Source organism: Astatotilapia calliptera, chromosome 9 (genome assembly GCF_900246225.1).
Source record: "Astatotilapia calliptera chromosome 9, fAstCal1.2, whole genome shotgun sequence".
NCBI classification, from domain to species: domain Eukaryota; kingdom Metazoa; phylum Chordata; class Actinopteri; order Cichliformes; family Cichlidae; genus Astatotilapia; species Astatotilapia calliptera.
The window spans coordinates 7,523,092-7,548,669 of record NC_039310.1 but is presented as its reverse complement, the minus strand read 5'-3'; the positions used below and the strand labels follow the sequence as shown (position 1 = coordinate 7,548,669).

At 45.0% G+C, this 25,578-nt stretch overlaps 1 protein-coding gene across 2 annotated transcripts in view; it reads left to right on the top strand.

The window, feature by feature from the left end:
• Positions 1-24,687, top strand: part of nrp1a (neuropilin 1a) — a 59,196-nt gene extending 34,509 nt beyond the window's left edge. The window contains exons 7-17 of one of the 2 annotated variants that reach the window (XM_026179153.1): positions 9,470-9,625; positions 11,659-11,803; positions 15,506-15,837; positions 17,117-17,261; positions 20,276-20,386; positions 21,097-21,147; positions 22,998-23,141; positions 23,234-23,511; positions 23,594-23,690; positions 23,815-23,865; positions 23,965-24,687. In XM_026179153.1, the coding sequence (XP_026034938.1) occupies positions 9,470-9,625; positions 11,659-11,803; positions 15,506-15,837; positions 17,117-17,261; positions 20,276-20,386; positions 21,097-21,147; positions 22,998-23,141; positions 23,234-23,511; positions 23,594-23,690; positions 23,815-23,865; positions 23,965-24,248 (1,794 nt within the window). In that variant the 3' untranslated portion in view covers positions 24,249-24,687. The remainder of the gene's footprint in view (positions 1-9,469; positions 9,626-11,658; positions 11,804-15,505; positions 15,838-17,116; positions 17,262-20,275; positions 20,387-21,096; positions 21,148-22,997; positions 23,142-23,233; positions 23,512-23,593; positions 23,691-23,814; positions 23,866-23,964) is intronic. The other variant, XM_026179152.1, reaches the window with a different exon arrangement.
• Positions 24,688-25,578: the final 891 nt, after the last annotated feature.

Genomic DNA, 25,578 nt, shown 5'->3' with positions numbered 1-25,578 from the left:
GGCCGCTGCCTGCTCGAGCACAGTCGGTGTGCTCCGTGTTTGTTCTTCGGCCTCTGGAGGTGCAGCTTCTCCATAACACCCAACAGTTCCGATGATGAATTTCAGCTGTCCTGATGGACCTCTGGGGTGGTTAAGTTCACGCCTTACAAAAATTGCGAGTCCACTCTCTCTATCACTGTCTACCTACCTGCCTATCTCTCTCTCCCTCCCTCTGTCTTCTTGTCCTATCTGATAACTTTTCCTTCTCCGTGATAACAGAGACCGCCTCTGGGGGATGCTGGGATTTATTCCAGGCGTCCTGCCTGGCTTCACACACACACAGACACTCTCAAACACACAAACAGGCTCCGTCATATTTTTTTCTGACTGTCAGCTTATCTGCACAAAACGATCATCACCCACCAAGGGAACTTTATGTGGGAAGATTAAGGATTTAGTTCTTCCATCCCTAGACTGGGATAAGTCACATATTCCAAGTCCACTCACAGCACAACCCCCCCCTCCAGTGACATACCCACTGAGGCACTACCTAGATGCATTCGGAGCTTGTTTGATTTATTAACCGAAAGCCTCCAGGCCTCGTAAATGCCCAGACTGTTTGTCTTTTTCGACTCTTTTCTACAGTCTTTGCTTCACTGCTGAAAACTTTGGCTCCGGCATATTCCTCGGGGGATGAATAATAGAGCTGACCCAAAGCCAAATATTTGCTTGGGGAGGGCCATAAGCAAGCTTTTCCTTTATTATTGCAATGAAAATATTGTCCTGGGGGCCCCTGTTGCTCCTTCAGACTAATTTAATCAGTGTGTGTACGTGCGCCGGTTTACGCGCACTCTCCCATGCTTGTGTGTGTCCGTGTGTTCATACTTGAGTTTGTGGATGAGTGGGACTGTCTGGCAGGGTCCATATTGTCCTGCAGAGGAACTCAGCATGTGTCAGAGTGGAACAAGGCACGGGCTCCTTTACCACTTCCTCCAGCGGTTGGATGGTCTGTTGCATTACAGCATTTGTCTTTCTAAAAGGAAAGTCCATTGTTCACAGCCCGATAAGTGTAACAGCTTAGACTTGAAGGCTGCGCCGCTCTGGTTCTCTTCCATGTCATGTTGTGAGTTATCACAATGATTTCTTGCCACTCCAGCCTCCCCCTGTTTTAGTATTGATCATATTGAGGATTTGATTTGGCAGTAAAATCTGCATTTTTAAAAGGAGGGATGTGGTCTAATGAGCATGCTGATTTCCCAATACTAATCAGATGAAAACACAGAATGAGACTTGTCTAATTTCAGACTCTGTGAAAGAGCCAAGTCTGCGCTTGCCACGTAATTTATGTTTTGGTTTTTTTTCCGAGGATGTACTTGTGCCGAGCGCTCCGAGCAGAAGTCCAATTATCACAAGTGGTATTAAAAGACTAGAATTCTTCATTCCTCTTTCATTAAGCCTGTCCGTGGTGTTGCAACAAGCTCAGTCCCCCCTCGCGGCACGTACAAATCATCTCAGTGCGCAGTCAGATGCATAGTAATCAATTCATTATTTATTTCATTATCATCCCCTGACTGCAGTTTGAGGCAGACAGTTTTATTATTCATGACAGCCCGGCCTTTGATTCCTGGGCATTTTCTTTTGCTCTGCTTTGCCTCTTCTTTGCCGAACATAATCCAGATTTGTCATCCATTTTAATACTGCCTCATTCTGATGCATGGAAAGGAGGAGGGCGAGATGCTGGAGTCTGTGCGCTCTCCGCTGGGTAATTAGATTGGTGTGGTGGGTACAGCATTGAGTGCTGGGTTAGCCAGGTCATTAATCAGCCCCTTTGGTCTTCACGGAGATGGACAGATGTCCTTTGAGGAGGTTTACAGGGGAGGGAAGAGGGAGGAAAGGAAGGAACAATAATCCCTCAAAACAGGTCTTTCTTTTTTTCATGCTTGAAAATTTTAGGCTTACAAATCTACATCAAGGTAGAAAGAGATTTGTACGAATTACCCTGGTGCGCGACGTGTGTCTTTTTCAGATGCTTAGCAGTGGGGTTCTCTGGAGCAGGTTGAGGTATTAAAAAAATAATAAATGAGGATACACCACAAGTTTTCACACAGCACCAGTGAGGAAATGTCCGCATCTGTACAACACATTTAACTCTGAAGGGGAGGTATAGTCTATGGATTGGTGTAATGGTTCCTCGGGGAGCGTGATTAGGGAAATTGCTGAGAAGCTCACATAGTGTACAATGGCTTTGTCAAGGATGTCAGAGGAAGGATCTGATGGCCACCAAGAGTCAGTAAAGCATCTGAAGGACTCAATAAAAGACACTCCAAGACTGAATCTCTGTGAGACGGCTGCCATTGATTGCACATACACACAACATGAATAATTTAGACTGTCTTGGAGAGAACCCAACTGTCAATACCTGAAAGCCTCTTTATTGAGCATCTCATAATGGCAATATACAGTACACACTATCCCATACAGCTGGGGCTTTTATTTTTTATTTTTTTATGCTCATGAGCTTGAGCTTGTCTCCATATCTATAATTTAGCTGGAACGGATCCTGCCATTATCTTCAATCTTCTTGTCAGGATGCATTATCCCTGACTACTTTGTCAGTATTTATGTATTTTTTATGTGTCTCTGATAAGCTAAATTGTTTAATCATAAATGGAGATAATGAGTCCCTTTACTCTTGTCATTCGTGCTTTAATCTCACCTTTGTTGCAGACATCAAAGGTTCAGAAGCATATCGGTGTTTTGTTGACACAATATGCCTCTTTATCTCCCACATGCAATATTAATCTCATGGTAAAGTCAACCGTTTGCGGGGGATATTGTCACAGGTTTAAGTTGCAATTTGAAACACGGGGGGGCACAGCCCTTCCTGGGTGTATTTGCCCAGGCAAAGCCATACAGCAAACTGTGCTTTGAATCTGAGGCCAGATAAACCTTCACCAATCAAACACTTGCAGAGAGCCTTGATAATGGTGCAATTCCTTCCACCAATCAGATAAGAATGAACGCTAAATCCATGTGGTCTGCCCACAGGCTGTATATAATAAATGGACAAAGGCATGGTTATGTCAGATTAGATTGTAAAGTCTCACTTTGAAGCCTCAAGTTAACATTATGGGCAACTGCTTCTAGTTCGTTTGTTTATTTTCTTTTACAGCCAGAACTAACCATATATGCTAATGCTAGTAAGAAAAAGATTTCATAGACATCATATGTGTATGACACAGACATAATTTCCCACTAATAAGTGCTAAATTACAATACTATACTTTCCGTTCCTAAGAGTTGAGCTTGCTAATTTTATAGAAAATGCTCCAAAAATCACCAATACCCCAAAAAGCATTCAGGCTTATCTTTACCTGACGGCTATGCTAACACGGGGAGCCATAACCAACAGCTGGTCAACTATGTGGTGCAGACCATCCAAGAGGTTCGTGCATCAGTTTTAGTGAGTCAAATTCTTGTGTCTTACTCATTTGTTAATTTGCGCTGATGGGCAGATGTGCAAACTGTGGATGCTAGCTTTAGCCGATAATTTATTAATCTACTCGCTTATCCAAATGTTGCTATTTCTGGTTTGGAAAGGCCAATATGTCACCTGCAGAAAAGCTAACACTTGAAAATGAGGAGTCCAGAAACCACTGCATGATGTCATAATGTCTATATCGTTAGTTTTAGCTAAATACTGTGGCGTTGGCTTTTTTTTTTTAGCTCTCTTGCAGCTTGGATCTGACACACCCTATTTTCCATCATCTAAAAAGGTTCTCTAAACCCTAGATCAATGATTTGTGAAAATGTCTCCTTCATTGCTATTGTCTGCTTCTTTACCTCAGCCTCTGTTTGGGCTTACTTCCCATACCAAGTGATAAGTAATTAGAATATGGACTAGTAATTAACAGCAGATTCTCAGTTGATGAAGTCTAGTGAGAGCCGAGGAGCGGAGGCTGGCATGCAGCTGCTGGTGAGATCATCATCGTGCCTTACAAATGGAAACAATGGATGCTGTCTGTGCCTCGCTCCTTCTAGGCCTTGCGCTCAATTGGAAAATCAATGAGAGAATAGAGACCCACACTCGACTGGAGCGGCCCAAAAGTCAGACTAGAAATCGAAACATGAGGGATAGCATGATGTAATTAAATGAAACAGTGCTGCATAAGTACTCTGAGACAAAACCTCAGCTCAACCATAATCAGCTTCATTTTCAGTGCCTGAAAGTCCCGTAGCCGGTCATCATCTCCAAGCGATCACGTGCAGCTGCGTATCCTGAGATCAGATCATGCAGCCACTTCCAGACGTGACATACCTTCAGGTCTGCCCTGCTTCCCATCCCTATCACTGTTTCTGGGTTTCATAATCATTACTCAGCACGTTAGTCATGTGTGTGGCATGGCTGGGAATGACCCTGGAGTTAGTGTGATAATGATGATTCACAAAGGAAAAACTTGAAGCCAGACTGTTATCCTCCCTCTCCAATCACGCAACAGTGCATATTTTTAAGCTCACCCCCACCTCACGCATGACAAACCAGGCAACCTTTAACTTAACTATCGCTGTCATCCAGCCTGTACATCCCTCTTTGTCAAGAAAACAGATGATCAGCGCATGGGAAGACCTGCATAATTCAGTGCCACCAAAGAGGTGCCGTGGTGCTAAAAATAAACTGTAATCCTGTCAGGTGAACACTGTGATAAATGGAAGTTCGTGAGAGGAGCTCATAGGTCCCGGAGCATTTGAGTAATACAATTTTAATGAAAGAACAAATTAATTACAGTTTCCAGGTAATTGAGCTATTCCTACAAAGCTCCTGCTACACCAAAAGTGACTGTGGAAGAAATTAGTGAAGAGATTGCCAAAAGCTGGTTTAGAAATACTGCATCTGGGAATGGAAGCGTGTCTCTTTAGCTTCGTGGCGAGGTATCTTTGCGAATGTCAGCTTCACCGAAATGTCAGCCTCCTCTCATTACCATACAAAGAAGATTGTAATCAGATTTTGTATGCAAAAAAAAAAAAGAAAGTGACTCGAGACTCTCCGCCTGCTTCATCACTTCTGACTATACTACCCTTTGAGATCCATAAAGCATGTCCAGGGGTTGTTTCCTTGACCGGGGCTTCTAACTGTGTCTACCAGCTGCTCGTTGACTTTGGAACTCAGAGGAGCTCTCCTTTCTCTCTCACCCTGGGCATTTCTCTTGCTGTTGTTTTTTGGTGAGGGAAAACGAATAAACTTGTTCCCTAGAGGCCTTGGTTATTCAGTCAGCAGCCCACACAGATAGGAAGCTATCCCCCCCCCCCTGTTGGGCAAGCAGAGAAATGGATTTCAAAGAAAAGTACTTCTTCTCGCAGAGTACGGATTGCTCTATGCAACTCCTTGGCAACTCAATTATAAGCCAATCAAGCAGCGAGAGATAGAGCTTTTGAGTCTTTGCCGTTTCTTTAAAGCTCCCCCCCCCCTTCCCCGCCAACTCTCACACACACACCCCTCCTTCCCTCCCAGGCCTTATAAACCACGTCTTCTTTCTACACCTACATAAAACTGACAAGGCTTTAGCCTCGAAATACATATCATGTGGCCTTGCTGCACATCTGAGTCATGCAGAGACAATACACCTAATGATCACGCCTACAGCTCCTACTGCCAATGAGGTATAATTAGAAAACTTCAAACTAAGCCACACTTGCGCAAACAGATACAGAAATACAACGTCTATCTGAACACATGCAGTGCATCCGAAAAGTCTTCACAGCGCTTCACTTGTTCTTCACATGGATTAAATTCATCTTTTTTGTAAGAATTTCCCAATACTTTTTTCACTTCGTGATTATGAGGCATTGTGTGTAGAATTTTGAGGTGAGAAATTGAATTTAAGGCTGTAACATGACAAAATGCGAAGCAAGTGAATATTTTCCACACCCACAAACTTACACACCAAATCAGATGTAATCAAATCAGACCATCCAGACGCCTTCTGTTGATTTCAGTGTGTCGGCCTGATTGCATTCACACCAGGCTTTAACTGGCTGATGTTACAAGCCCGAGCCCACGACTGATTCTCTTTCTGCCTTTCTGCTTCCATTACATTGCGGAACCACCGGAGCTGCGCGCACTGGCATTTGTGGGGCATAGGGCTTTTGACTCATCAGTTTGCCTCATAACAGGAAGGGAGAAAACATCTCAGGCGCACGCACACTCAGAGAGAAAGTCACACATATTCTGGACTGTGCCGGAGCAGGAAAAACTCGTGGGAGACAAGGACACACTGAAGCCTTGCCCACATATCAGCCTGCCACTGCTTTATGGAAAGATTGTGGGTGATTTCTTACCCCGCCTGGCATGTTTATGGCTCAGGTTGTGTGTCCCACCAGATATGAGTTACTGTGCACCGGCATGTCCCAGAATGTGTGTTGTCATTTATCTATAGGTGGGCTCGAGTCCAAACACTTATGCAAGGGGAAAGAATAACAATATGGCAAATGCGCAGCAGATACAAGCTTTCGTTCTGTTTGATCAGCAGAGTCTGGAAACGCAGAGCCTCCCTTTAGGCCTGCGATTAGGAGTCATAATTCACACCTTCCTCGCAGTCATTACATCACCCATTAGACATGACTCAGCCTTTCATCTGCAGATGACAAACGGCTTATCATCTGTGAGTGATCTATTTACCCAAGCTCCGCTGTGCACTCAGTTTCTAAATGTTGGCTATCGGTTTATGTATATAGGTCAGCAAGTTCTGTCCTGTGCTCTGGGCTAAAAGGAGTCCCACTAGTAATCATTATCTGGGCCTGTTTGTTTTCACTGCGGTCTCTGCGGCGTAGGATGGACTCTGCTTTGCATCCAAGCGCCCTGGCAGCCCGCCTTCTCTCCATGACCCGTGCAACCCCGGTCTGTTAGCGCAGCCTCAGCACCGTTCTTCTGCTTCTAACAAGCAGCCATTAATAAATCATGCTTTGCTCATTACCCAGGCCCTGTTATCAGGCTGTGTCTGTGAAATTGATCTAGTCTGTGCACTTCTTCGCGGGAGACTCTGCACTCGTGTCCCTCACATCTTGCGAGGCATCGCTGTCAGCCACTTGTCCCTCCCCTCCTAACCTTCTCCTCGCCCTTCACCTCTCCTCTTTCCCTTTTTTTTATTTTTTTTTTTACCTCAATTCCACTGTTGGACTTACTTTCATTACAGCATTACAGCGATTTGGTTATGCCCACCACCGTGATAGTTTGTAGGAGTTTAAAACAAATGAGCGTAAGGTGATTAAAGTATGTAAAACTGGGAAGTGAGATCGCACAATCACGAACGCTCATTTTTACCCACCGACAAAACGTCTCTGCTAATCAGAAATATTTTGGCACGCACATGTCCTGAGATTGTCTGAGTCTGAGCACCCACGAGTGTTCCCAATTAGCCCCGCCACTCATTTCGTTCCCAGAGGCTCTTCTCCTCCATTAAACTTAATGAGATCCATTCAGAGAAAACAACCCCAAGGCCAAGTCTTCCTATTAGAGCATTTTCAGTGAAGCCTTTACAGTAAACTGCTTTGCTATTGGTCCAGGCTGAAAATATGTCAGACTGGCCATTTGAATGCAGATGTTAAAGACCTGCCTTGGCTAATGCACTAAACGCCAGCACAGACCCAGCTTCCTCCATCCACTACTGGCACATGCAGCCGTTTTAGCCAGCAGAGAGGAAGTAAGTTCCTCTGTTATTAAATGGGAACTGGCTGAAGCTGACAGGATTTGATTTTGTTTCTATTTGCAGACCAAAAGAAATCAGGGGGACTTACTGTAAAAGCCCCTTGAGCCTGTAGACAGGAACAAAAGTATTCTGTCTCCGTATTTGACTGTCTTTTTTGTTAGTCTTCATCCATCCACATCCTTTGGGCGGCCAGGACAGAGTGAGAGAATAGCAGAGTGGAACCTCATTTATTGCTCCCATCTGTTTATGTCTTTATATTTCTGGAGCGGGATTGACCGGCATTCTGTGGCATGCAGATATTCCTTCCCTGCTCTTCGCTCTGAATCATTAAGGGAAGCACACTACTGTATATAATGTTGGCAGGCAAAGTAGGTAGATTCTGTGTGGCTTTAGTCTCAGCAGAGCTGGAGCCCTGCTAAGATAACCCTGGCTCTGATTGCCTAAAAAATGCACACGCTAAAGTCTGCTCACACTCCCATAAAGGATTTGACTGTTGTCGCACATGCTCAAGCCGACTATCTCCTCTGAGTCGATGCAGTAATCTGCTCGAGAGTCTGGTCGCCATCCGTCGGGGCTCGAGCCCATCTCACGTCAACATCAAAGGCTTCGTCTTTCCCCGTGATCTTGGAAATCTGTTCCACCAACGCCCAAGCTTCTTGCATTTCTCTTGTTTTTCAGGGGGGGGGGGGTTAAACGGTGTCCGCACGCAATACCATTACTCCTCATTACCGTCAGCTCAGCCTGTCAAAAGACGGTGTTAGTGCTTGTTAAAATTAAGCACGCTACTTTTACACCGAGGGCCTAGGGATTCTTTGAAAGTTTTGCAGGTCGACACCACACCCACTCTTTTTCTTTGCCTCTGCTGTGGATGATGGGATGATAGGTGAGGTCCAAGGAGCCTCTGCAGTGGTCAGAGCGAGCTCATTTATTATTGCTGGTGGCTGAAAAATTATACCTTTATCCCGCTGGTAAACGAATCAACGGGATCAAAGCAAGTTTTGAAGGCCGTTCCTGCCGCAGACACAGAAGCCGCGGGGACATATATATATGTAAGGACAAGGATTCTGTCTTTCCTGGCAGTGATGGTGATGGTTTTAAACAGGCATGATGGCTGGCAGACACAGACTGCGCTCCCTTTTCCAGGTCTGATGGAAACCAGCCCCACTTTCTGTCCAGCATCATCTCTGAGTGCAGCACCCATGCACTGAGCAAAATATACGTACACACAGACATTCACTCCTCCACCTCTCTGACCCTGCTACCTCTGGCTGTCTCCTTGTGAAAATATAATAGCCCTGCAGTAATGTACTGCAGTTCATGATTACTTTATAAAGCCCTGCATATTTTAAAGACACATCATTTGATATTCAGTCTGTATCTTTCTTTCCCGCTCACAGGTTCTGATGATGTGATTGCAGACCCTGTTTTATTCACTTCTATCCAATGAGCTCTCGCGTCCCTTCGCCGGAAATTAAGTTGTCGTCCTGTCTCTGCTTCATTAATGCAAATATCATTTTATTGCTGTTTATTAAATTCCAGGTAGCTGCTGATGAGGCTATGACCGGAGGTGAATCAGATAGCGGGGACTCATTTTTAACTCTCCAACTTGTCTTGTGTATTATTAATATAGGCTGTGCGCTGAAAGCCGTCTTTACAAAAGTTGTCAGGCAAAGAGCTTTACATTGTAGCACTTTTTGCCCAGGCTAATCAGCGAAACACTAAAGGAGAAAGTAAAGTGATGGGCAAACTCACTGTAAACTTGTCTCTCCTCTCTTCACCCTTTTCAGGTGGACCTTGGGTTCCTGCGGTTCGTCTCGGCCATCGGCACCCAGGGCGCCATTTCCCAGGAGACCCAGAGGGTTTACTTTGTCAAGTCCTACAAAGTGGATGTCAGCTCTAATGGAGAGGACTGGATCACTTTGAAAGAAGGCTCCAAACAGAAGGTATATTCCTCAAGAATTAAAAGTTTATTTTGAGCCACGAGTGGTGTACCGGCACCACCTCTGTGTTATGAACTATTTTTGCAGTGAAAAAGCTTTATTTATTCAGATAAATGAACAGAACCCAGAGCAGTTCAGGCACCAGTGATCACAATGTGAGATTGATCAGTTCAGATGCAGCATGAAAGAAGGAGCCGAGGTGAAGGAGGTTTATGGTCAGCTTCCACAACTGCTGCAACTATGCCCTCGTTAAAGAAGCTTTAATAGCGTGTCCTACAGGCTGGGATTACAACTAAGCTTAACTCCATGACCTGTCTGAACTAATGTTGTGCTCACTTTCTGATAGTGTTTCTAGATGCTTTGGCTGTAGCTCTTCATAAGACTGTTTTGGAAGAAACTAAATCATCAAAATAGCTGACGTTCACTCCTCCTTGACCAGTGACTGTGTCATGAAAAACCACCCATGCACATGTGCTACACTTGGAATATCCCGTCCAAACAGCACATCTAGCTGATTTAAATTGCGGTCTTTTCAAAGTTGCTTACGAACTCAACTAAAGGGGAAATACCGGGCTGTATGTACTTAAACCACATTCTCCCAACATGTAATTATACACTTTAAATCAGTAGGGTAATATACCCACTCTCCGTGTAAGCGCATGACATTTACAGCAAAAACGACGGCAATAAAGTCCCTGCAAGGAGGACCGTGCTGGAATGTTGCCTCTGTTTTATGTCAGGGACCTGTCAATTTTTCATTTAAGAAGCAGGGAAAAACAAAGACTTGACAGACCAGAGATAAAGAGGAGCAGGAGCGATGGTTGTCGTGTTTGAGCAGCTGGCAGAGAGGGACAAGAAAAGGAAGGAAGAGAGGGATAGTATGCTTGACCGGAGTGAGACAGGCGATGACCACTGATTGCAGATCAGCCTGTCAAACAGGTTTTTGTCCATCTGGAAGCCTCTCTGTGGGTGTCCAGAGGGCAAGGGAAGAATGTGTGTGTCCATGTAAATACCACAATTTCCAATCAAGAGTGTGAGGCTACCACTCATATCAAGAAGTTTTCAAAGGCAACAGAGCATCCAAGCACGATTGTTTGTGCTGCTGTGTACATGTCCCTCAAGCCCTCTCCAAAGTTCACTGTCACTTCTATAAAGTGGCAGCTTAAAGGTACCGTGGTAAACTCAGCCTGCGTTTTCCAGGCTCTAAAGTGCTTTTGTGCAGAGGGGCACCATTTGGTACATGCTGAGACTGCAGTTTGGCATCTTAGCGCAGCTCCGGAAAAAGCCACTTTACAGTTAGCGAGTGGAGACTCAGCATGACTTTTGAGAGAGTGGAAGGTTTTCTTACAGGTTCCCCTTAGTGATGTCCCTGTACTCAAGGAGTGCATGGCAAGCAGTTGGACACAGCTGCATGAACTACTCTTAGTTTTTTACTTTAGAGTTGATTAGCCAAACTACCAAACTTACTGCCTTTCTATCTCTTTTCCATCCTGCTTACTTCAGCTGGGTTCCTCTTTGCCTCATTGCCGCTAAGTCACGGAGGTCAGGAGGTCATGTGGTCACTGCTGTGATTCAATTACCCGGAATGAACTGTGACGGACTGCGGGGAGTTGTTTGGCTGGGTGGCCAGCCTACTCATATGATGCTAGTAAACTGTCAACAGACCTAAGGGGGGGACAGTGACGTCTGTGACCTTTCAACAAGACACTGCAGTAAAACCTCCAACTGATCAGGAAACAGAGGACAGTGAAAGAGCATCTTGAGCCAATCTGGTATATCTCGTCTCAGGTTTCATAGTCACATTACCCAGCCTGTGGGGGCTGCTACATATGGAGAAAGAGGAAACATTTAAACCATCTCATTAAAAAAGTGGCCATAAAGCTTGCCTTCCAATGCTACATCTTGTGTAAACTTAATGCAGATGAAGGCCGATCTCTGAGCTCCAGTGAATTCCGTCTCCGTCTCGTAGAAATTCTGCATCTCAGCAGCTCAGCATATTCTATTGATAACTTACTTCCCTCCTGCATCTTTCACAGGTTTTCCAAGGCAACACCAACCCAACTGACGTTGCCAAGACGAAGCTTCCCAAGCCCACGCTGACGCGCTTCGTTCGGATACGTCCCGTTACCTGGGAAACAGGCATCGCACTGCGCTTCGAGGTGTACGGCTGTAAGATATCAGGTTGGTTGCTGCTGAGATCACATACACATTCATACAGTGACTCCATATTCCATTTTCATACGCCTAATCAGCTTACACCACAGACTCTAGTCAGAATTTCTGCTCTCTTGCGGCAACCTAGTTGATATTTCCCATCCAGGCCTCACTGGTGCAAACACCTCCCTCCTTATCTGCTTCCTTTAAGGCTAAAGCAAGCTGTTGCATAATAGAGAAGTGGTGCATGAAGGAGGATTGCCTATTTATGTCTCCCCATGTTTAGATGTACCTCATCCAATATATATGAAGCCAACAGCTTGCAGGCAGAGTGAGCTGAAGCCGGGTGGGCTCTGTTTGGGCCCATCCCTCCTGCAGATCTTTCCTCAGCCTCCTCTTTAGTCTGGCTTTGCTTTTAAAGCTTTGATTTTGTTTGTCTCATTTTTGCCTTTTTTTTTTTGTTGATGTTATTTTAATGTGTGGTATGTGCATGTGTGTGCGGCTCCCTTTCGTATGGTTTTTAGCACATCTGCCTGACTCTCTGCGGGATTATGAACATGTGTATTGAATTCTAATTAGCACTTGGATGTGTGTTTTGTTCCCCTGCACTTACAAATGAAGTGGACAGGGACAAAATATATGAAAGTAAGCCTCTTGTATTTTTTCCAATGTTGTGAGCGCCCAGGATTAAAATTAGGGGTGGAATTATTTGCAGCCAGCTAAATGTGAGCCGGTCGAGTGTTGTTTTTTAAAAAAAACTTTTAATGGAGCTTTGTAGCTCTCTGGTACATATGCAGAGCACTGTGGGTACAGCAGGGTTACAGATGGGGCGTATGTTTTGGGGCGCACGACCAGACCGCTGCGCAGAGCATAAACACATCACAGGATCGAAGTCACCACAGGGCCTCGGGAATGACGTCAGCACCCCTGGGTGCTCTGAAGACACTGCCAGCTTCACTGCATGCTAGCAGAGAACGAGAAGCTCTGAGGCTCTTGAGGGCTGCATAAACTCAGTGACTCACTCCGTTCTACACTTAGTTACAAATCCTTGATACAAGATCTTGAGTAACTAGTGCTTTTAAAGTGCTCTTAAAGTTCATCGCCGCTTTTCTCACCAATAAAGGACTTTTCAAATCTGCATTTTTTCCAAGTTTTCCCCTTCCAGTTTTTCTTTAAAGCCATAACTTAGGCATCACAGGAGAGGAGGAGTAAAATCCCAGAATGCGGCAAGATGTTCTCCCTTAAATCATCATGGTCGCGTGCCGATCTAAACAGCTACTCATTAATGAACAAGATCCGCCACCCTGTTGTTAGTAAATATGCCGCGGTGTATAAATATCACTGATAAACCACCGATGCTCCACCCAAACCCTGAGCATGGCCCACATAGCCGCGTATCACCTTGTGCTTGCTCCCCTGGGTGTGCCGCTGCGTGCATGGCATCGCAGCTGAAGTCAATTAACAGCTCCAGATGACCCAGGCACTCGGGCAGAGCGTCTAAGCTCAGATCAGTGTCTCTCACACGCACTATCACACATGTGTACCTTTCTCTGTATCCTCCCACTTCAAAGGGGGTTCAGTATGCCTTTGCTCTGCCAGGGCCCAGCTCACTGATCGCTCTCAAACAGATTCTGGCCAAAGATGAAAGAAAGTGGGAGAAAAATAAAACAGTCGAGGAGCATTCGCACAGCCAGCATTTGTTACATGAGCTCCAATTTGGACCTTTTCGAGAATGCGGGAGCAGAGATTTGTCCCACGGGTTCTCACAGGAGCCGGTTTAGATAACTGGAGACAGAGAAAAAGAGAGAGAAAGACAAGTCTGAACGGGGCCTTGTTTTCTCCAAGTTTTCGCTGACTTTTCCCAGACGCAGCTACGCTATTGATTCCTGCTGCGGTACAGTGCACGCTCTGTCTCATACAGACACAGAAGATGTAATAATGCTGGGATTTATCCCTCCGTGGGAGCCAGATAGTAAATATATTATTGCTTAGCACAGGTCTCTGACTCAGTGTCTTGGGATTAAGTGCTGGAGGAAAGATAGGACGAGACACACAGGAAGATTTAAGCCCAATAAAAGCTGCTAATACAAGTGTCAGACTTCGAGTGGCAGCTCGTGGAAAAGTTTTGTGGACTCCTGTGGATTCTTTCTAGCTATGCAAAGAAGAATTTCTGAAGTATATAATATTTACTGCAGTCTCTCTATCGCGCTGCAGTTCAACCTTCTGTTTGGGTGGGGCAGCCAATTAAAGGACATATAGCTTTTAAGTAAAGGTGACCTCTCACTTTAAGAGAGAGGAGAGCTAAAATGGCTTGTTTCAGACATAATGTGGACTGAGGCCCAGCAAACATTGGGATTATTTTTAATTATGAATCATGCAAAGTTACTCTAGTAGAGAATGTAAATGCAAAGCTGGAAGAGAGTGTAATCACTCTCCTTTACAGTGTTTACAGCATAAGTAAGTTGCTGTGCATGACTTTTACAACATCTCAAAAAGACAATCCCGTCTTGGGTTCAGAACTATTGTGTCCTTATCAATCACTCGCATGGTACAAAATTACTTCACAGATTTCACAAAACATTTGATAAAAGAATATGAACATAATTATGTCTATCTACAGATAAAGCATAACTTTCTCCTTAGGTCAGTTCATACAGCTAAAAATTACAGTAATCCTAAATTCAGAGCAGCCCACCAGTGTGACAGAGCTTTAAAAACTTATTATCTGAGACAAATTTGTTTTTATTTTCACATGTAGTGTTAGAGTTTGCTGGGTTTTGACTGTTGTTGCTGGGTTTTGACTGTTCTAACCAGAAATTTCTACATCCATGTACAGTCAATAAGTTTTCATTGGAATTATATCTGGCCACCTTTCGTGTAATATAAAGGCAAAAACATGAAAATGGACAAAAAAAAGTTTAAGGTTAAAGCATTCAGATGGTTCTACAAGCAGTAGCGATGAATTGGTGCCCTTCGACTTCATTATACAAGGGGATGTCACTGGAAACAAGGCTTGAGAAAAGAAAATGAAAAAAACCCCAGCTTTCTCTCTTTTAAACAAACTGGAGATGGAATCAAAGATCATAAAATATACAAAAAGTTAAGCTAGAGATGATCACAGAGGTAGAATAAAAAAAATAATACAATGAAAGAGGAGAAAAAAGTTTGGAACTTTGGACAGGAAACAACAAGGTGTTCAAAGATGCAGCCCCACAGATGTTAACAGCTGCGGAGCAGAAGGTAGACGAGTGCAGCAGCAGCAGCAGCAGATAAAACACAAAGAGAATGTGTTTTTGTGTGTATATGAGTCTATAGAGGGAGGGGCAGAGAGATGAAAAGAAAAACTGCTCCCAGAATGCAGGAGATGGAAACACCAACAGAGAGGAGGGTTTTAATTGGCTGCCTGGAGACAACCGCTTCAGGCAGAAGAATTAGTATGCATGAGATCTGCAGGCAGAGAGACACAGAGAAAGAGAATAGAGGCAGAGATCACAGTAACATCACAACGAGTTTGGGGAATAGTTGTCCTCACTTTGACTTTGACTATCCATGACGATGCCCCTGTATGAACTCAAATTCACTGAAGCAGAGCCGTGGCAAGCCTGATGCTGAACCTCAAGCCTTTGGATGCAGATCGCATGTTTTATTTTTCCATCTATCTGCTCTCTAGGTTTTCTTTTGTTTGTGTCAAAAAGCTAAGCACCTTTTGCTTTCCCATTTGCCTTTCAGAGTACCCGTGTTCAGGCATGCTGGGCATGGTATCAGGCTTGATTAATGACAACCAGATCACCGCGTCCTCCCATACAGACCGGAGCTGGGTACCAGAGAATGCTCGCTTGCTAACAAGTAGGACAGGATGGACCCTGCTGCCCCAGCCACAGCCCTTCACTAACGAGTGGCTGCAGGTGGATCTCGGCGAGGAGAAGCTAGTGAGGGGCTTGATCATCCAGGGAGGGAAGCACCGAGAAAACAAGGTGTTCATGAAGAAGTTCCGCCTGGGCTACAGCAACAATGGCTCGGACTGGAGGATGGTGCTCGACACCAGTGGAAACAGGCCGAAGGTGGGTTTTTCTCTCTTACCTTGCACAGTGCCCAACAATACTTGGGTATGTGTTCAGTTCTGCTATCAAATCAGAAGATTAGTCTTAATCAAAGCTCTCTTGTATCATTTTTCAATTCATGCACCCAGGATTTTTTTTTTCAAGAGCAAGGATTGGAATTGACGTTTTGATTTAACAGAGGTTTTACCTTCAGCACTGTGGAAAATGATTTGAATACCAACTTCTAAAAATGTCTCTTAGACACGTCAGAGCATCGATTGTGATTATGACGCATTTAGTCAATTTTCACCCGACTACGCGCCGGGCAGTTGTGAGTCATTGAACAGTCATTGTGAGTCAATTTTAGGAGTGCTTTGAATCACATTAGGATAAGCATCTTGAGTCTCTCAGAGTCCTTCCCCCTGTTCTCCCCTCCTGCTTTGTATTCTGCATGACACACACACACACCGTTCAACCCTTTCAATGGATAGTGAAACCTCTCCAGAGAGGAAGGAGGGGTGAAAGGGAGTCAGAGGGATGAGAGAGGAAAGAACGGGCAACAGTCGAGAAGTGACCAGAGATTTATCTCCCAGTGGCACTGCCTTGCGCTGAAGGCATACTTGCCAACACTTTGCTCGATGCATGCACACACTTACACACAAAGTATGTAAGTGTGTGCATACTCGCGGATGCAGGCACACACACCTCCGAGAAGAGCTGCAACAGCTCGTCCCCAATTACAAGTGTCCCTGACAGGGCATAAATCTGATCCAGATGGGCTGATGGTTGATTTATGAAGGGAGTGAGGAGGATCCATATCCCGGCTGTCCTAGTTAGTGTCCTTTCTCCTCTTGCCTAAGAGTTTCCCAGCATCTAAGGCTCACCAGGCGTCTTCACGTGATCAAACCCATTAATCCGCTTCCGTCATTCCTCTCTCTCTTTCTTGGCTTGCTTCTCCCACACTGCCTCCTCTTTTCCTTCGTTTATACCTTCCCACATGGAGGACCGGAGAAAGAGTTAAAGGAGCAGAAAGTTACCCTTGTCAGAGGTGTGAGTCATGCTGTCTTTGCCACTGGACTCCTGTGTCACTCACCTAGTCTGTGCTTTGGATATCAGCAAGATTACACATCTGGTCAGCTTATTTATTTATTTTACTTTTCATCTGTCCACCTACCCAAAACAACCAACCCTCTGTATCCATTTTCAGAACGTAGGAGTAATTTTGCTGTAGGGTACCTGCATTTGGGGGGCTGTAGCAGTCAATACTAATCTTTATCACTCTTGCCCTTTTCCCTGCCAGATATTTGAAGGCAACAGCAATTATGACACTCCTGAACTGAGGACCGTGGAGCCTCTGCTGACCCGTTTTGTCAGGATTTACCCAGAGAGGGCCACTCCTGCTGGGATGGGCCTGCGGCTGGAGCTGCTGGGCTGCGAGATTGAAGGTAAAGCTCAAAAACATGTAGGACTTTCAATAAAATCGATTGCATTGTGTGTCCTCTGTCTAAAATGCTCCTTTCTGTTTTGATGCACAAAACTATAAAAGAAATAGAGTAGTATTTCTATTGACGCTGGTGACATTTCCACCCGTGGTGCTCATTTCTCCACCAGCAACAATTATGTGTTTACCAGTGGTGGCAAAGTTACTCCCCCAGAGTGAAACCTTTCTTCGAGCAGTTGACATTTTCAGCTATAGTGATGTTTTTAGTCACGAAAATGACATTTTCACTCCCGTAGTTGACGCCAAGACTGTCTTCGATTGTGTTTCATTTTCTCCCCGTGATGATAACCTTAGTGGGCACACCTAGACCTCTCAGACTACATGCTCACATCTGACGTGTGTTGACTCACACGCAGGTGAGCAGTCTATCATCCTAGCTAATGGCATGGCTGTGAGGAGCTAGCGCGTCATGTCTTTGCCACAGTCCTGTTTATTTAAAGACGTGCATGAGCGCTCCCTATGTCGAGCCCACAGCTGTCCAGCTCCTGCTCTTTATCCTTACAAGGGATAGTTGTCTTGTCTCCCTGTAACATCAAAGCTGCCCCCAATAGCTAGCCACTTCTACAGGGGATCAAATGAAAGCCCACCTGGCCCACTAGGATTATTGCATCCTGGCCCTCATCGCACTCTTCCCAACCTCGGCACGTCTTTCTTCTTTCAAAGGACTGCGCCCACTTTGCTATCTTTAAAATTACCATTATTTTTTTTCCAGCTCTTTATCTGCCTCTCTCAAAGCTGATGTAGCACAAAAAACGCTCAGCAATATAAGCACACGGAGCATCCTAGCCCTAAGTGGATTTGCATATTGGATTTCAGGGAGGCCCATTCTCTTGTAAGCCTCATGGACTCCCACCGGGAGCTTTAGTCAGATGATAATGCTTGTTTTCGCTGTTAATGCCAAATACACACAAACTCGCACAGATTTATGCACACAGACCAACCGCAATCACCTTGCCAAACATGTGGTTACAGTAAACTGTACACAGTCGGGTGAGTGCACAGGCAGGTGCATCTCCTAGTGTGTACAAATGTGTTTGTGTGTGTATGTGTGTAGCAAGTCGTAGCAGGAGGCCGAAATCCTCATTTCTATGAGAGGCTCCCCTGACGCAGCGCTGACCCCATCCCTGACCTTCCCCACCCTGAATCTGACAGGAGCTGATCTGCCTCATATTTCATCTAGCAGAGAGAGCGAGCAAGAGCATTGGCTCACACACATGCACAAACACACTCAATCGCTCTCACGCACAACTACAGATATTGTACACATTTTTCAAGATGCTTGCCCCTGTCTGTCTTCGCCTCCCTTTTGTCGCCTCTCTCCTCATTCCTTCTCCTCGGCCTGCACTGAGGAAGCCAGTTTAATCCTCAGACAGTGCAAACACTTATGAAAGGTTTGGACTACAGGAAGTGTTTTGTAGCTCCTATAACTATTGGAGGAAATACACTTTTTTGTGCGGCCATACAGTGCAGGAAGAAGGACTATCAAAAGTTCTTGGAACCCTTTGATAGCGTTTCAAAGCTGCATACAAACTGGAAGGAATTTGTGGTGACATAGTGACCAGAGACCAGAGGCTGTAGTCGGGACCCACAATAAACTTTCAAGCAAGTGAAACTACCAAAGACAGTGAAGAATACTGTTGATTTACAGAGAGTCACCAAGGCAACCTGAGCCTGAAATACCAGCAAGAGACAAGCTGGCAGTTTCAAACTGATGCGCAATGAGCAAATCGTTTCCAGTGCTCCTACTTCAGGGTTTGGACTCTCCAAGCACAGGAAGTGATGTCAGTGACATGAATGAATGTGGGTTAGTTTAGATGCAAGCATACTTCGTTGCAGATACTGGCTGATATAAATTTAAAATCATCCAACAATATATGTCATGTCAGCTGTGTAGGGAAGAGCTGTAAAGTTGAAACAAAGCATGTAAAAACAGAACAACGGTGAAGTCCAAGCTTTTTTAAGACTATGTGTGACGGGGGGAAAATGCAACACAATGTTCGCTCGTCAAAGCAAAACTGTCCTCCCACATTTCCTCTCACCTTGAGCTTCTCCACACAGTGAAGCAGTGACTGATGAGAAGAAAGTAAAAAATCCCCAAAGCTCTGTGTGTGTAAAAACTTGTCCTGACAAATGGCTATTTTGTCTGCGCCACACAGTTATACCCTGCTTTTACAACTCTGTTGTAATCCTGACACTTACAACACAACAAACACACGCTCAGTCTTGTTTTGTTTGCAGATGTTTCTTTGTCAGCTGCTAGCTTGCTATCACACCATTAGCGGCCCTACAGAAGTGGGAAAGCATATAAAAAAGACCTTAGAAGACATGTAGTTGTTGGGGAAGTTCCTCAGTGTGCAGATACCCTCAAGGAGTCCTGAGAAATATTGGGTCTGAAATCTCCAAAAGGCACACCGCTGTGTGGCACTGGACCATGGAGCGGATTTTGGGCCTTTCCCACATCCAAGTGAAGCAGGGCCATAATGATAGACTGGAATGGCCCTGCTTATATCCAGTCCCAAGTCCTGTTACTCCACCTTCTAGTTTCAAAGCCTTACGCACCATGTATTCGCTTCAGCTCTATTTATACACCCACACCTCCACAGCTTGATGAAAGGATGGATACTAATAGCTCAGTTCTACACTAACGCTCAGCATGGAACTGTGAGCACAGCAATCGAGCTTACAGAAATATATTTCACTGTTTCTTCTTCTTTTCTTTCCTTTTCTGTTTTTGTTTAAACTATATGCTTAAAATCGTAGGCTTGAAAAGAAGGATTTCAGACAATTAACAAAAAGAAATGCGATGCTATTCAATAGATACTGGCCTTAAAAACAAAGGAAAACACTGTAACCTTTTTTTTTTTAAGTAGTCGAAAAATCCCTTAAGCTAAAATCAGTGCACTTTCCATGTTTAACCTGTAATCTAACCTGTATTGTTTCCTCTCTCTCCCTCTCCAGCTCCTACACTCCCGCCAACCACCGCAATCCCGAGCACCACCCCGTCTGACGAGTGTGATGACGACCAGGCGAGCTGCCACAGTGGCACAGGTGATGACTACGACGTGACAGGTGCTAACATCGCCTTCATGAGACTGCGACCAGCCCCTTCCCCTAAACCCTCCCTTCCCTAATTTCCCCTTGCTTTTGCTGTGGCTGGCGCTCGATCGTCTCCCTCGATTCTGCGCCATCACAGCTTCTGTAGCATCGCTGCCGCAGTCAGATTTTGATACCAAACCCAGTCTTCCATGTACTGTACCCTGCACACTGGCAAGCATGCATGCACCCTCGTGTGTCCTGGCAGCCACACAACTCTAATTTGCTGCGCCCCCGTTGCTACCACCTCCTCCTCTTCAGTCTACCACTTCTTACCTTAAGCTCTGAGCGCTCACCAGAAAGCATTGTTGCATTTGCACCTGAAATCAATTCACCCACATCTGTTCTCTATCATTTCATCTCTCACTTGCTTTTTGCTCTGGCTCCCCCCCCCCCCCCCCTCTACTCACTCCTAGCTTACTTTTCCTTCTAACCAGTCAACTATCTCAGCCTGCACCCCCCATTAACCAGCAGTCTCCAATGATGAGCATGGCACCGTCTCAGTCATGTGTATTGTATAAGTTCTTCCTGCTAGGAATACCAGAAAAAAGGCATTCATAAGAAAGAAGCCAGAGACAAGGCATGCGTTGATACGCCAAGTTTAGTTAGCATGGGTACTTATTTAAAATGAAACTTAGCTCATTGCAAACCTAGGCTAACTGTGCTAACATTCTGTATTGTGACAGGTGGTAACATGATGCCAGAGAGCACTACTGCTGAAATGGATACCATCCCAGGTGAGCAAAAGATACCATATATACATATTTTTTAAGGTCAGTGCTTTCAAAGTTTGCACATCAGAGCGATGAAACATACAGCGGGGCAAATGTTTAACTGCTCATGGTTTGTTCTGAATTAATTTCATGAATTCATCAAGAGACACACCTGAGATAATGATTGCCAGCCTCTCTCCTCTGATGTGTGTCTGTTATTAAAGCTGATGATATGGCCCTGAGAGGCTCCCGCTGACAGGGTAAAGGGAGGCTACGTGATGCAAGGCTAGCCGATGATTAGCACTGGTGCTCTGCTGCTGCCTTCTCAGCATAATCACTAATCACCAGGCTGACACCGACACACACACAGAGTGCGCACAGACCTGTAAAAGCCAGATGCAAATGACTGGAGGAAGTTAGGTGCACTTTGGGGCCCACATGCATGGACAGACACACATAGCCAGTGTCTCCTACAGCGGGCTGATGAGGCAGCAGTCAAGAAGCAGTGCCCCAGCCTGACCTTGGCTAATGGGCCGTAGGCTCCACCCAACCCCCTTTCTCTCAGTCAGCTGGCTCTGCGGTCTGTCTTCGATTTGGGGCACGAGCGATATTATTAGAGTAGCTCTAAGATGCAAATGTGTGTATGCATTTATGCACATTTTTGTGTGTGTATGTCTGTATGAGTCTAATGAAGTACAGGTAAACGCCTATCTATTTGACTTTTCATCTCAAGACTCTCAAACCATGCATGTTAATAAGCTGTGTGTGTGTGTGTCATGCACCATGCATCTCAGGGGATATAGTTTCCACTCACATTCATGGAGAAATAAATATATATACATACATAATGGCCAAGTGAGTCACAGGCTCCTCATAATGGAAAAAAAGCCAAAGTCGTTTTAATTGGGAATGAAGTTTCTATGGGGAAAATGGTGGCTTGGACCCTGAAATGTGGTTGATATGTGATAGGAATTCCATCCTTTGTGTTTAATGGGTAAATAGCATCATTGCCTGCAGAAGTTAGTTAAATCCTTCCCATTTTTTAAGGGAATATTAGCTCATAGATTCTGTCATTCAGAGAGTGGTATCTCTAAAGGCATTTCATGTTGGAGAATAAAGCTATGGCTGGCCTCCCAAACATCTCGTTTCCCCAGTGTTCCTTGAAGTCTTTCTTTATCTAATTTGGAAAACACTAAAGCCCGAGCTCCCACACATTTTCTGGCCTCGATGAAGGCTTCTTCGACACGGCGTGTGTCCACAGGGGATGGCATTGTTGGAGTGGGGCCCCGGCGCTGTTACCATAGCTGTCTTCGAATCCCATGTCCCTGCTCTCATTAAAATCGTCAGTTCGCAGCGGGTTGCTATGAATGTTTCCTTTCCCAACTGGGCACGGTGTCCAGGCATCTGTCTTCCTGTCCCTGCCATTGGGGGTTTTGACTCTTCTCAGTGTTCCCGTTTAATGCATTCTTTACATACCCTGTTGCATTCATTAGAAGAGATCATTAAATACAGCCAAGACACAAGGACTGCATGAGGTCTGTGCCATTGGTTCACACTCTTTCTCATGTCAGAACTGTAATTTACCTTTTGTCCGACTCCTGCTTCTCCTTCATGAGTTAGCTGCTTGTATCACCCCCACCTGTAGGACTGTAGGCTTATGTCCCACAGTTATCTGCTGCCCTCTAGTGGTCTGTTCCAGAGCAGAATAAGAGAAGGAAGCTCCAAAGTGTAGCCTGTAGTTATACCATGACAGGCCCTGCGGTCATTGTTCGGATAGAGCCCAGGGCTACAGGCAGCTTCTCCTTTTGTAATAAGCAGAATGATTAAGGTTTTTTTTCTCCTGTGACACATGATCTTGATCTTTCTTCACACAGCTTTTCTCTGGTTTGCCTGCGACTTTGGCCGAGCCAATGATCCGTCCTTCTGCAGCTGGACATCGGAGGACACGGGATCTAGGTGGCAGATCCAGTCCAGCGGCACACCTACCCTCAACATCGGACCCAACATGGACCACACAGGTAAGTACCTCAGATGATAGACTCACAACATCTGACACAGTACATGTGGCATTTTACCTCTGTGTTGCTGATACAAGGGCTTTACATTACAGGTGAACCGGGGAATTTCATCTACACCTTAGCAACCAGCCCCCAAGAGACAGAGGTGGCTCGACTCGTCAGCCCCGTGGTCAGCTCCCCGGACTCGGACCTCTGTGTGTCATTCTGGTACCACATGTTTGGGCCACACATCGGCACACTACACATCAAGCAGCGCAAGCAAACGGAGAAGGGACCTGCAGATGTCCTACTGTGGACAGTCAGCGGCCACCAAGGCAACCGCTGGAGGGAAGGTCGTGTCCTCGTGCCACGCACCAACAAGCCTTATCAGGTAACTGACCCACCTTTTAATTTACCTGTGCTTTTTGTGTGTGTGCTGTCACTCTAGAGGCTCACTTATTTTTTTTGCCAAGGTGGTGATCGAAAGTCTAGTGGAGAGAAAGAGCTGGGGAGATATTGCTGTGGATGACATTAAGGTTCTCGATGGGATCACACTGCTAGACTGTAAAGGTGAAGCTTTGTGCATAGTTTCAGTGACTTCCTTCAGTTTTTGAACTAAAACAGCACTTTGGCACACAGCTCTGACTGCATTTTGTCATTTAGCTCTGCTTTTAATATGAATTTCTCTTTAAAGATCCCGACGTGCCCACTGAGCCAATATTGCCGGAGGATATTAATGAAATCAGTAAGTCCTTTCACACATCAGGTTTGTTGTGCATTCTAACCTTTTATAGTTTATTTTCTCACTTTTCTTTTTCTCTTCTGCTCCTTGCTTCCTCTCTAGTTCCGGAAAACACAGAATATCCAGACTTTGTGGATAACAACCAGATCCCTGAAGGCAGCATGCTAAAGACGCTTGACCCCATCCTGATCACCATCATCGCCATGTCTGCCCTCGGGGTCTTCCTGGGGGCCATCTGCGGCGTGGTCTTGTACTGCGCCTGCTCACACGGAGGCATGTCGGACAGGAACTTGTCAGCTCTGGAGAACTACAACTTTGAGCTCGTGGACGGCGTCAAGCTAAAGAAAGACAAACTCAACGTACAGAGCTCGTACTCGGAGGCGTGATTCAGGACAGAGCGCATTCATGTGACTGTGTGCGATGGGCCGGGCTCTCGCACGAGACTGTCTGCAGGCATATAATCCCGCCTGTCTGCAAGCAGACGGGCTGCCGATGCCCTCGAATCTCTGGACGAGGGACAGGTTCAGGAACCAACAGGAGGTCTGGACTGATCCATGCTTTTCTCAGGAGCTGCAGTTAAAAAAAAAAAACAGAGCCTACCAGTAAAGGGGGAGGGACACTGTGTACAAATAAAATACAGGAAAAAAAATATGTACAGATGATATTTTAATTTTCTATTTTGATTTTCATTCATTTTTACAATCGGATGCTGGTGTTGAGACCAATTTATTAATGATGTTTAAAGTATTTATCGTTTTCTGGAAAAAAAAAAGAAACGTCTTTTTATTATTACCATCAGTTGGTAACGGCTGTTTTCACCTTTTAGAAAGAGACGTATTGACATCCTAAGTGAACCATATCCGGTAAAAACTGTAGATTCGCCCCATGGCGTGGCAAACAGAGTGTGCCGTGAGACATGTACCCTTTCCCCCCCTTTGACCCCTATCACTCTAAAGTAAGGGTCCCATTCATGGCAATGTATGGTTCTGACAGTGCCTTTAATACGTTTTTGTTGGAATCCTCTGTTGATATCGGTGTTTTTTACTGTACTTGGCTTAAGCTATAATGACAGGAAACAGGGGCACATGACCTTAGAAATACCTGCAAAACAGGACAAGAGTTTATCACAGGTTTTTTTTGTTGTTGTATTTGTTTGTTTGTTTTCTGTCCAAAACAAAAACACACACACTGTAAATAAGTTTTAATATATTTTATTGTCCTTTTTTTAAAGAAAGTAAAAAGTAAAAGGAAAAAAAAAGCTACAGTATCCCTTTTGTCATGGGTTTTTGCGTGTGCGTGTGTGTAAATACAATCTCCTGGACTGTTTCGTGGAAGGTGCAGTGTTTCATTTTCAGTCGCTCAGCTGAGCATGATTCGCCCGCTCGCTGACGCTCCAGCGATTTCAATGTGCATTCAAGCCATCTGTCACCGAAACATCCACTTGTCAAAAAGAGCCCCAAGGATGAATGAATCGAGAGGTAGCAAACGCACAAAAACAAAACAAAAAAAAGAGATGAACTCTCAGCACTCTTCTTCTTCTGATCACTCATGACCACGCCATATCTCTGCTGTGAGCTGAACTGGTCACTGTGATGTTTTCCAGAACTTTAAACACACTCGTGACAATTTCAGAGGAGGTGGTAAAATATATCAAATATTTGGCAAAAACAAACAAACAAACACCAATCCTCGTTGCTTTGCTTTATCTAAATCCCT